Source organism: Schistocerca americana, chromosome 3, assembly GCF_021461395.2.
Source record: "Schistocerca americana isolate TAMUIC-IGC-003095 chromosome 3, iqSchAmer2.1, whole genome shotgun sequence".
Lineage (NCBI taxonomy): Eukaryota > Metazoa > Arthropoda > Insecta > Orthoptera > Acrididae > Schistocerca > Schistocerca americana.
This window is the reverse complement of record NC_060121.1, coordinates 385,572,635-385,586,032: the sequence shown is the minus strand read 5'-3', so window position 1 is coordinate 385,586,032 and position 13,398 is coordinate 385,572,635. Positions and strand designations below refer to the sequence as shown.

General features: G+C 44.1%; 1 protein-coding gene across 1 annotated transcript in view; it reads left to right on the top strand.

Annotated features, from left to right (window-relative positions):
* Positions 1-13,398, top strand: part of LOC124607294 (monocarboxylate transporter 2-like) — a 92,979-nt gene that overhangs the window by 54,392 nt on the left and 25,189 nt on the right. The window contains exon 6 of the mRNA XM_047139586.1: positions 8,816-8,946. Coding sequence (XP_046995542.1) covers positions 8,816-8,946 — 131 coding nt within the window. The remainder of the gene's footprint in view (positions 1-8,815; positions 8,947-13,398) is intronic.

The following is a 13,398-nucleotide window of genomic DNA, read 5'->3' as shown; positions in this document are numbered from 1 at the left end:
CCCTGTGTGGGCATCTATCTGTAGGTTTCGCTGATCGATCAGGGGGAGTGCTGGAACGATTCCTTTCAAATGAAAGCGTCCTATTTCATTCACTACAATGGCCTTATTCCAGGTTGTGCTCCGATTCTAATGACCTCTTGGTCGACGGCCCGATTAATTTTTTGAGTATCGTTCCTTCTTTGATCAACAAGAAATAATCATGGCCGGCTACATACTGATGAAGGAAACTGAATAAAAATGTAATACATCTGCTGAAAAATACAATTTCAACTTACTTTCCTAACAGCCTAAGTACCGACTTTAAGGATTTCAATAACATTTTTTCACACTTTTGGTTCACTGGCTTCTAAGAGGCAATATTTTTGCAACCCACTTTAAAATATTGATAACTGAAACGAAAGTTTTTAGAACTATCGGCGGATTCTACAGGCATAATAGGGGGACGTTATGCAGTTGGGGATGTTAGCCACAGACTCATTGTATATTTATTGAGCGATTTTTTCCCGATCCATTTCTTTTTGAGGATTATGCAGATACTCACACAGGCAACATCAGTAACGAAAATCCTCTGCAATACCCTACAGTAAATCGAGACGGGCACAAATCTCTTTCAGACGCCTCTTTCATAATTTCCCCACAAAAAGTCTATTAGACAAGACAACAGTTACCAAATCCTGATGAAACTTGTTTCTCCTGATCAATCCATTCTCTAAGGCGGAGGACTTCGTGAACAGATGTCAAAGTTGGCCGCACGCTCAGAATAAAAGCGTGGCTAAATAGTGTTATAATGATGAAGACCAAATAAAGTAAACAAAAAAAGAAAAAAAAGAATACAAGTGACGGACACGGGAATGAAGCTTTGGCGTCATGGGCCAAGTCCTAGTGCAGGTGGTTTCGCGTTGCCTTGCTCTGCTTATTACGAAGTGTCAAATGTGGATGACTGATGAGTGCTCGTGTAGTGTGGGGTTGCGTTTGCGGTGTTATGACTGAGGCAATAGGGGGAATGAAACCAGGTGTTATCGCATAGTCTGCTCTCTTGAATGCCACCAAGGGAGACGCAGAGGTTAGCCTGTCAATCAGATACGCCGATCGCCATTAACAATGTACTTGAGACACTTCACAGGGTTTTGGAATTTAACGCAGAGCACCGGCGCAAAGTCAGGTGATGTGGAACCTTTCCTCCACTTACTGGCCAAATACTGGCGGTCAATATCTCTTCCACTACCACGATCGAACTGATTACCTCCGAAGTCTAGTGAGCTCGGTAATGGAGGTGGTTTGAATAGAAGTTCAAAAATGCTTCAAATGGCTCTGAGCACTATGGGACTCAACTTCTGAGGTCATTAGTCCCCTAGAACTTAGAACTAGTTAAACCTAACTAACCTAAGGACATCACACACATCCATGCCCGAGGCAGGATTCGAACCTGCGACCGTAGCGGTCTCGTGGTTCCAGACTGCAGCGCCTAGAACCGCACGGCCACTTCCAGCCGGCTGAATAGAAGTAATTAACAAACTACAAACCCGTATATGACAAGCAGTAGCCATTTGTACTCTTACATATAACTTAAGAGATCTTCGAAAGAAAAGAAAACTGTAGTTTAACGTAATGTTGGTAACGTTGTTATAAGAGTCGGAACATTGACTCATATTGGGCAGGTTTTTTATCCTTTTGCAATGGAATCAAATCGTCATATGCACCTTAAATGTCTTAAAATCTTCCACGGCCACCAAACAACATGTGACACGGTGATAATTAGTGTTCTGGAAGTTCCTTGTCAACATTCTGTATCCCAGGTGAGACGGTGATAATGAGGTTTCTCCAGTATCGCAAAAAGTGTCAGTAGGATGTGTGGTGCCAATACAAGGAATAAATTCGGCACATATCTCGCCTGGGTTGTGTCAGTATGGCTGCTCTCTTGAATGCACTTCCATTTATGCACAAATAATTTATGGAGAGTGACATCGATGGTGGTGTTGTTAGCGCTGCACGCCTTCCGGCTAGAATCGAGCGAGGTAACGCAAAGGCAAGACACTGGATTCGAAAGAAGAAAAGTTAGAGTTTAATGTCCCATAGCCAGTGAAGTCATTAGAGGCGGAGTACAATCTCATATTAGACAAGAAAGGGGATGAATATCGCCCTCGTAATTTACAGAGGAACTATCTCGGTATATACCTTAATCGATTTAGGGTAATAACCGAAAACCTAAATTTGGATGGGCTGAAAAGGGTTCGAACAATAGTACTCCCGAAAGCGAGTCCACTAACCCTTGCCCCATCTTACTCGGTACAGGATACGTATTTGGCAGGACGGCCATCCATCTACGTCTACAGCTACACCTAATACGCAAGCCAACGTGTGGTGCGTGGCGGAGGGATTCGTGTACCACTACTTGTCATTTCCTTTCCTGCCCCACTCGCAAAAAGAGCTATGGGAAAACGGTTGTGTAAATGCCTCCATATGAGCCCAAATTTCTGTTATCCTGACGCGCAGTGTTTGTTGGCTGTAGTAGAATCGTTCGGAATTCAGCTTCAAATGCCGGTTCTCTAAATTTTCTCAATAATGATTCTCAAAAAGAACGCCGTCTTCCCTCCAGTGATTCCCATTTGAGTTCAAGAAGCATCTCCGTAACGCTGACGTGTTGTTCGAACTTGTTGTTGTTGTTGTGGTCTTCAGTCCTGACACTGGTTTGATGCTGCTCTCCATGCTACTCTATCCTGTGCAAGCTTCTTCATCTCCCAATTCTTACTGCAACCTACATCCTTCTGAATCTGCTTAGTGTATTCATCTCTTGGTCTCCCTCTACGATTTTTACCCTCCACGCTGCCCTCCAATGCTAAATTTGTGATCCCTTGATGCCTCAGAACATGTCCTACCAACCGGTCTCTTCTGCTTGTCAAGTTGTGTCACAAACTCCTCTTCTCCCCAATTCTATTCAATACCTCCTGATTAGTTATGTGATCTACCCATCTAATCTTCAGCATTCTTCTGTAGCACCACATTTCGAAAGCTTCTATTCTCTTCTTGTCCAAACTATTTATCGCCCATGTTTCACTTCCGTACATGGCTACACTCCATACAAATACTTTCAGAAACGACTTCCTGACACTTAAATCTATACTCGATGTTAACAAATTTCTCTTATTCAGAAACGCTTTCCTTGCCATTGCCAGTCTACATTTTATATCATCTCTACTTCAACCATCATCAGTTATTTTGCTCCCCAAATAGCAAAACTCCTTTACTACTTTAAGTGTCTTATTTCCTAATCTAATTCCCTCAGCATCACCCGACTTAATTCGACTACATTCCATTATCCTCGTTTTGCTCTGACAGAATTACAACGTCATCGGCGAACCTCAAAGTTTTTATTTCTTCTCCATAGATTTTAATACCTACTCCGATTTTTGTTTTGTTTCCTTTACTGCTTGCTCATTATACAGATTGAATAACATCGGGGAGAGGCTACAACCCTGTCTCACTCCCTTCCCAACCGCTGCTTCCCTCTCATGTCCCTTGACTCTTATAACTGCCAACTGGTTTCTGTACAAATTGTAAATACCATTTCGCTGTCTGTATTTTACCCCTGCCGCCTTTAGAATATGAAAGAGACTACTCCAGTCAACATTGTCAAAAGATTTCTCTAAGACTACAAATGCTAGAAACGTAGGTTAGTCGTTCCTTAATCTTTCTTCTAAGATAAGTCGTAAGGTCAAATAGTTGAAATGTCTCTGAGCACTATGGGACTTAACATCTATGGTCATCAGTCACCTAGAACTTAGAACTACTTAAACCTAACTAACCTAAGGACATCACACAACACCCAGTCATCACGAGGCAGAGAAAATCCCTGACCCCGCCGATAAGTCGTAAGTCGTAAGGTCAGTATTGCCTCACGTGTTCCAATATTTCTACGGAATCCAAACTGATCTTCCCCAAGGGCGGCTTCTACTAGTTTTTCCAATCGTCTGTAAAGAATTCGCGTTAGTATTTTAAGCTGTGGCTTATTGAACCGATTGTTCGGTAATTTTCACACCTGTCAACACCTGCTTTCTTTGGGATTGGAATTATTATATTCTCCTTGAAGTCTGAGGGTATTTCGCTTTTCTCATACATCTTTCTCACCAGATGGTAGAGTTTTTTCAAGACTGGCTCTTCCAAGGCCGTCAGTAGTTCTAATGGAATGTCGTCTACTCCCGGGGCCTTGTTTCGACTCATATCTTCCAGTGCTCTGTCAAACTCTTCATGCAGTATCATATCTCCCATTTCATCTTCATCTACATCCTCTTCCATTTTCATAATATTGTCCTCAAGTACATCGCCCTTGTATAGACCCTCTATATACTCCTTCCACCTTTCTGCTTTCCCTTCTTTGCTTAGAACTGGGTTTCCATCTGAGCTCTTGATATTCATACAAGTGGTTCTCTTTTCTCCAAAGGTCTCTTTAATTTTCCTGTTGGCAGTATCTATCTTACTCCTAGTGACATAAGCCTCTACATCCTTACATTTGTCCTCTAGCCATCCCTGCTTAGACATTTTGCACTTTCTATCGATCTCATTTTTGATACGTTTGTATTCCTTTTTGCCTGCTTCATTTACTGCGTTTTTATATTTTCTCCTTTCATCAATTAAATTCAATATTTCTTCTGTTACCCAAGGATTTCTACTAGCCCTTGTCTTTTTACCTACTTGATTTTCTGGTGCCTTCACTACTTCATCCCTCAGAACTACCCATTCTTCTTCTACTGTATTTCTTTCCCCCATTCCTGTCAATTGTTCCCTTATGCTTTCCCTCAAACTCTGTACAACCTCTGGTTTAGTCAGTTTATCCAGGTCCCATCTCCTTAAATTCCCACCTTTTTGCAGTTTCTTCAGTTTTAATCTACAGTTCATAACCAATAGATTGTGGTCAGAGTCCACATCTGCCCCTGGAAATGTCTTACAATTTAATACCTGGTTCCTAAATCTCTGTCTTACCGTTATATAATCTATCTGATACCTTCTACTATTTCCAGGATTATTCCATGTGTACAACCTTCTTTTATGATTCTTGAACCAAGTGTTAACTATGATTAAGGTATGCTCTGCGCAAAATTCTACCAGACGGCTTCCTCTTTCATTTCTTTCCCCCAATCCATATTCACCTACTATATTTCCTTCTCTCCCTTTTCCTGCTCTCGAATTCCAGTCACCCATGACTATTAAATTTTCGTCTCCCTTCACTACCTGAATAATTTCTTTTATCTCATCATACATTTCTTCAATTTCTTCATCATCTGCAGAGCTAGTTGGCATATAAACTTGTATTACTATAGTAGGTGTTTGATTCGTATCTATCGTGGCCACAATAATGCGTTCATTATGCTGTTTGTAGTAGCTTACCCGCACTCCTATTATTTTATTCATTACTAAACCTACGCCGGCCGGAGTGGCCGAGCGGTTCTAGGCGCTTCAGTCTGGAACCGCGCGACCGCTACGGTCGCAGGTTCGAATCCTGCCTCGGGCATGGTTGTGTGTAATGTCCTTAGGTTAGTTAGGTTTAAGTAGATTCTTAGTTCTAGGGACTGATGACCTCAGGTGTTCAGTCCCATAGTGCTCAGAGCCATTTTAACCATTAAAACTACTAATGCATTACCCGTATTTGATTTTGTATTTATAACCCTGTATTCACCTGACCAAAAGCCTTGTTCCTCCTGCCGCTGAACTTCACTAATTCCCACTATATCTAAATTTAACCTCTCCATTTCCCTTTTTAAATTCTCTAACCTGCCTGCCCGATTAAGGGATCTGACATTCCACGCTCTGATCCGTAGAACACCAGATTTTTGATAACGACGTCCTCTTGAGTAATCCCTGCCCGGAGACCCGAATGGGGGACTATTTTACCTCCGGAATATTTTACCCAAGAGGACGTCATCATCATTTAACCATACAGTAAAGCTGCATGCCCTCGAGAAAAATTACGGCTGTAGTTTCCCCTTGCTTTCAGCTGTTCGCAGTACCAGCACAGCAAGGCCGTTTTGGCTAGTGGTCAAGGCCAGATCAGTCAATCATTCAGACTGTTGAACCTGCAACTACTGAAAAGGCTGCTGCCCCTCTTCAGGTACCACACGTTTGTCTGGCCTCTCAACAGATATCCCTCCGTTTTGGTTGCACCTACGGTACGGCCATCTGTATCGCTGAGGCACGCAAGCCTCCCCACCAACGGCGTAGGTCCATGGTTCAAGGAGGGGGGGGGGGGGGGGTTAGAACTTACAGGTAACAAACCTAGCAGCCCGCACCTGAATTGCTTCGATGTCTTCCTTCAGTCCAGATTTAGGTTACTCGTTGTAAGCGTATTGTCAGATGTCTGGCTTAGTTGTGGAGTATCTTTGCGGGCATCCGCGTCTGTACTGAGTCGAGGGCGGGACACGGTGAAACCTCTACACAGAATTCCTTCACATTTGGCATAACCTCACAACACAAAAATTCCTGAACTTCTCAACAGTAAAAATTATAATTATGTCGTTCAATTCAGTGTAACGTCTCAACAAAAAATTAATTCAGTAACCTGGTGATAATACAATGTAATTAACCTCTCAATTAAATATTCGCTCACTTGTAACTTTTCAATAGTTGACTGTGAATTTAACCTGGTAAATTTTGGACGTCAGCAGTGCTGCGTCATGGCCCTAAAAGATCATTCTGAATAAAAAAAAGAAAAATTCTTACCTCAATGAAGTCGCCGGATAACGCATATATATCTGCTCTTACAATAAATTTTTCTGGCACAGCCCTGTGCAATGCTGGCCGATAGATTTGTCATTTATGAAAGGAAACAACTGATTTTTCTTTTGCTATAATCGGGATGATCATGGATTGGAGAAATTAGCAAATTCTTTAAAATTGAAATGAATGGTTGTTAAAAGTTATTTTTTTTATGAGGAAGATTATTATTAGGACATTTTTAAAACATTTACATGGGACTTTAGACAACAATACTACTTATGCGCGAGGCTGCTTTTTTACCTTATACAATAATAGTCAGGCTCCGGCATCGCTGCACCACGACCGGCCCAGCCAACACGATACACCAGACCAGACCAGACTGCTCGCTAGCAACAACTTACTGCTACAGCTACACAGTTCCTCCAGCAGTCAACACTGCTCTCTGGTCTGAGATTCTCTTATACCTTACATATCGCAGGCAGCGCGTGAGCAATACATCGAAATTACATCTGCTCGGACCTCTTACAACGGTACTGTTATGTTGTGTAGTGTGTAGCTCTTCATGTAGAAGCATTGTTAGTATTCAGATTTAAGTGTTGCTACAAGTGCTATTACAGTAAGGTGATGACATATGGAAATGGTTCAGAGGAAAGTGCGTCAAGAAGTAATTGAAAATGAGCAGTGGCGTTAATAACATATTTATGTATCCTCTCGTTGCGTATCGCATAGCATCGATCATCCGTGCCGTGTTCGGTCTCCAAGAATGAACAAATGTGAATCAGTAATACTATTTACCACAAAAGAGTGCAATCATGTGCCAATGATTTGTAGCGAGCGTGAGAACGTGTGTTCGATCATCGCGTTCCGCATCATCAACCATCAGCCGCGCCGCGACGGTTACGCGCACGCTCGTACAAGTGAGAACTGAGAACTGAAAAACTAGCTTTACGAACAGTGTTAGATCATTACAAGGAGGACGATTACCAAATATCTGTATGTGCGACGAGCGTAAGAACTTTCGTTCGATCATTCGGCTTCCGCATCATCAACAATCACCCGCGTCGTGTCGGTTACGCGTACGCTGGTCCGAATGATATTTTGGACTGTTAATCATCAATATTGTAAATTGGGATAACATTTACTATTTAGAGTGTAAAGTTGTAAACAGTGCAACCTGTGGTTTCCATATCATCTCAGAATATAGATGTTCATACCAGACATAGGACAGAGTTGTGTTTTAACGTTGAGTGGCTCCCCTAAACCCGCTTGCATATTTCGATAGATAATTTCAGGCAAGCTAGAAGCAGTGTGGAGCAGAACATTACGACCGCCGCGGGATTGCCAGGTACGTGGTGTGGACAGGACGCACGGTCAAGAAAAGTAGGAACGACACCACCAGTTTAAGGTACCCCCCACCCATTTGTACGCCCCGGCGTGTTACATCGTGGTTTCCTTACAGAGATTAAGCCCAAAGCCGGGAAGGCGCGTTTGAAAGAGCACGACGTATTTCCTTCTCCGACCTTCCCTAATACCAGCTTCATCAACGCCATGTTACACTTAGAGGAAAGAATCCTCAACAAGATTTAAGATGAGGAAGTACGTTCGTCATTCTGGGGGAATCATGTTCCAATGATCATCCTGTATTCATCCTTGCTTAACTGGACATTATTGTCTATCAGAACTGAACCTAGGGCATAATATATCAAGAACAAGACACATATGCTGTTGAAGGCTGTCACTCTCAGTCATATAAACCGCAGTACCAATAGCATCCTTTGTAGGCACATGGACTGTCAATCGTGCTACCAGAAAGCACTACTCTTGCGGCTCCACGTCCGTCTCCATCCATTTCCAAAATAATGGCAAGCTTGTAACGAGTCTCTGGTGTGTCAGATGATTCACCCCTCGGGGCAAACCTTGACTCAGCCGTGAAATGGACGCTTCCCTACATCTCATAATTGTACTACAAAGGGAAAGACATCTGACCACATGGCTCTCCTGCGTGAGGGAAGGTGAATCTGACACCTTACCCTGGATGCAGCGCAACCTCCCCAGTTTAATCAGCTACTACTGAAGCGCCTTGTGTGTGTGTGATGTATTTTTGCAGGAGCGGCGGCGCAGCAGCAGCGTGGCAAGGATCAGCGACGCCGTCCTGCGTCCACGCATCTCTATCGCCAGCTTCAACAGCATCCCTTTCCCGGAACAGGCCATGCAGACGACGGAGAACCAGTCCAAAAGGTTAGAGTGCTCTCTGTTCTCATTGGTACGTCGTCAGGAAGCAATAATCAATTGACGACACCATCATAAGAGACTAACATCAACGGAAGTCTCAACAGAAGTATATCCACAAGAAAATATTAGATTACGTTTGACTAAAGAATCGGTGAACAAACACTAGAAATCGATTGATGTCAAGTACCTGGGAGAATCTGTGTAGACCACTTTAACGTGTAACAAGTATGTATATCCCTCGATGGGCCAGATACAGATATTTGATATACCTTTCTACTATCTGATCAGAAGTATCAGGACACGCCCAAAAACATACGTTTTTCATAGTAAGTACATTGTGCTGCCACCTAGTGCCAGGTACTCCAAACCAGCGACCTCGATAATCATTAGACATCGTGAGAGAGCAGAATGGGGCTCTCCGCGGAACTCACCGACTTCGAACGTTGTCAGGTGATTGCGTGTCACTTGTGTCACACGTCTGTATGCAAGATTTCCACACTCCTAAACATCCCTAGGTCCACTGTTTCCGATGTGATAGTGAAGTCGAAACGTGAAGGGAGACGTACAGCACAAAAGCGTACAGTCGGACTTCGTCTGTTGACTGACAGAGACCGCCGACGGTTGAAGAGGGTCGTAATGTGTAATTGGCAGACATGTATCCAGGAGCGTAAACAATGGGCGATTGATCAGTGGAAAAACGTTGTATAGAGTGATTAATCACGGTACACAAGGTGGCGATCCGACGGCAGGGTGTGGGTATAGCGACTTCCCGGTGAAAGTCATCTGCCAGCGTGTGTAGTGCCAACAGTAAAATTCGGATGCGGTGGTGTTATGGTGTGGTCATGTTTTTCATGGAGAGGCTTGCACCCCTTCTTGTTCTTCGTGGTACTATAACAGCACAGGCCTAAATTGATTTTTTAAGCACCTTCTTGCTTCCCGCTGTTGAAGAGCAATTCGGCAATGGCGATTGCATCTTCCAACACGATCGAGCATGTTCATAATGCACGGCATGTGGCGGAGTGGTTACACGACAGTAACATCCCTGTAATGGAGTCCTGAAAAAAAAATGTTCAAATGTGTGTGTAATCTTATGTGACTTAACTGCTAAGGTCATCAGTCCCTAAGCTTACACACTACTTAACCTAAATTATCCTAAGGACAAACACACACACCTATGCCCGAGGAAGGCCTCGAACCTCCGCCGGGACCAGCCGCACAGTCCATGACTGCAGCGCCCCAGACAGCTCGGCTAATCCCGCGCGGCACAGAGTCCTGACGAGAATCCTATAGAACACCTTTTAGATGTTTTGGAACGCCGACCTCGTCCCAGGCCTCACCTACCGAAATCGTTACCTCTGCTCAGTGCAGCACTCCGTGAAGAATGGGCTGCCATCCCCTAAGAAACCTTCCAGCACCTGTTTGAACGCATGCCTGCGAGAGTGAAAGCTGTTATCAGGGATAAGGGTGGGCCAACTCCATATTGAATTCCAGCATTACCGATGGAGGGCGCCACGAACTTGTAAGTCATTTTGAGCCAGGTGTCCGGATACTTTTGTTCAAATAGTGTGTGTGTGTGTGCGTGTGTGTGTGTGTGTGTGTGTGTGTGTGTGTGTGTGTGTGTGTGTCACTTCTGTGGGTCATCAGGTGCATTTTCTCTGATGTTTCAGATGTAGTGGGAGTCAGCCCAAACAAATCGTGCTCCCCTCGTCTTTCATACAATGTCCTGCGTCGAAGTAAAACGTCTGTATGTTTGCCATCACAAATAAAACGATTTTTGAATCGCAATTTTACGTGCACATTCGATAGAGTGGTGCGAAATTAGTCCAGTACATTATTCGTTTTATCCGTATGTATTAACAGAAACTCTAAAACACGAAGAATAATCAGTACTCCATCAGCGACTCTGCAGCGCTTCTGCATGGCGGCAGTCAGTGTGGGCCAGGGCGGTGGAGTCACTGCAGGAGTACTGGTTATTCCTCGTGATTTACTGTCTCTGTTAACACACATCGATAAGACGAATATCGCCCTGTCGAAAGAGCACGTAAATTTCCACTTAAGAAATGAATTTGTTTGAAACGTGAAACAAACCGATACTTTCCACCTACGCTGGGAGCAACATGGAAGACGTGATGAGCTGTATTTGTTTGGACTGATTCGAACTATCTGCTGAAACAAAATGCGCCTGACATCTCTTAGGAGAGACATACACTCTGTGTATATAATTAAAGGGCCACTTATTTGAAAGCTTCTAGCTTTCTCCCATTGCATGCGATATTTAAAATTTGACTTTCTCTGTAACGGTGCAAAAACATGGTGCCCTGCAACGTCACCTTCAGGCTCGGCGACGCTTCAAGCAGTAAGATGTGAAAGCAAGGACAGAGGTCGAAGTTCATGTGAATTGTAAGGTGAGCAAACGATATCACATTGGCAGCCTGTTTCTCACAGTTCTTTCCAACGCCACCGTGGACGTGTCAGACGACTGGAAGTTAGTCGCACTCCGAATGTGATGCCTAGTGTGGCAATCACGCGGGGCTATTTGTGGGTGGCCCAAGAAAATATCTGAGACACGCTGCCGTTCAGAACTAAACGAAAAGTCCTCAACAGGTGGCATAAAGAACGTCATTTTCACACATTTTGCGGTCGAAAAGGACAGTTCGCATTCTGATGAGCAACAGGACGGCTTTTTTGACAACCGCCGGCCGAAGTGGCCGCGCGGTTCTGGAGCTGCAGTCTGGAACCGCGAGACCGCTACGGTCGCAGGTTCGAATCCTGCCTCGGGCATGGATGTGTGTGATGTCCTTAGGTTAGTTAGGTTTAACTAGTTCTAAGTTCTAGGGGACTAATGACCTCAGCAGTTGAGTCCCATAGTGCTCAGAGCCATTTTTTTTGACAACCTTTGACACTGTTGACACCCCACGAACGATTCAGCCATTCTCTAAGGACATCGTGGACCAGCAACACCACTGCACGTGATCTTCCCCCTCTGAAGTGTAAAGCGACCGCAATTTTGCTCTTGTATACAGAGTGGAAGCGGTGGGGACCGTTCAGACCATTCGAAGAAGTTTGAGTGGGGTCCAAAGCAGCAAAGAATGTTTATGCTTTTTCAGCCTTTCTGTTCCCACCTACTTGTGACATGTGCACGGGGGGCTGCGAAATTGAAACTGGCGTGAATAGACCGACAATGGGTCCCTTTAAGACCTCCCAGTTTTGGCGACACTCTCTGTTCCACTTGTACACCTTCCCTGGGCACCTGAAAAATGTTACTTTACGCAGACAGGCCATTCACCGACATCTAAGGGTCGGCAGTATAGGGAACCCTCTCGACCCCTATCAGAGTGTGCATGTGGCCAGAACGCGATAGTGCCAGACATTCCTGATGGCTCCCCACACCAATAGTATTACCTCTGTGCCTCTCCTAAATGATGTCAATGCAACCTTTCCCCAGGTCGGAAACGGTAGGGCAGAAACGCGGGTCATCGCTGAACACAGTGCGATAGCATTTACCAGCAGCGTTTCAAACGCAGTCATTTGTATTTTGGTGTTGGCGGTAACCTAGGCAGGGAACAGAAATTCCTTAAACCGTTACTGCTTGCCTTTGACTAATCGTATGGGGTGATACAGAATGTAGAACTTTTCTTGGGTAGCAGGCGCAGACGTGAAAGGGTTAGGATGTTCGTGATGGACGATACGGTGATCCTCCGACATGGTCGATCGGAAGTTTGATGACGAGTATGCCCACCCTAACGTTTCCAAGCAGACTAGTATCAGGTCACTGTCCCCCTTCCAAATCTGAACACTGCACGGTTCAACTATCCGACCAAATGGAGACCCACAATAAGGCCCTTTTAAATCCTCCCTGGTATTGATAACGATATCCTACGCAAGTACCTGGAACAACAATGTACTTCACAGTAATCACGCAATATCTAATGCACTTTATGCCTCTTAATAGCCTACTAGGCCTGGTACCTAGGTTAAACACGAACAACACCAATCTAATTCGCTGGTCATTCTGCCTCTGACTGGGAATTGCAATTCCACTCATTTACGTGCACACTGATGGTGTGCATATGTATGAAGTTAGACTGAAATCTTACCAGGTGTTCTGGATGCTTCACTTTTTTTCCCAAGCAGTTTACTTTGCTCTCTATTGCAGTGTAATGCTCTGAAACAACTAATCTCTAAGCAGCAGTTACTCTGCAGGTACCTTGAGCTCAATGAACACAGAAAATTTTAAATAAACTGTGAAATCTAGGTGAGTTGACACCATTGGAGCAATGTAACTTGGCTGATCAATATTACTGGACATGGCTGGTGAAATTTCAGAAATATTGGTTTATTCAGACGGTCACAGAATAAAAAAAAACGCAAAATCCCATTACACTCTAAACTTGCACTTTTCATTACCGTTTCTAGCCAACTCCACAACACTCTCCAGCTAGTTCCCATTCCCATCCG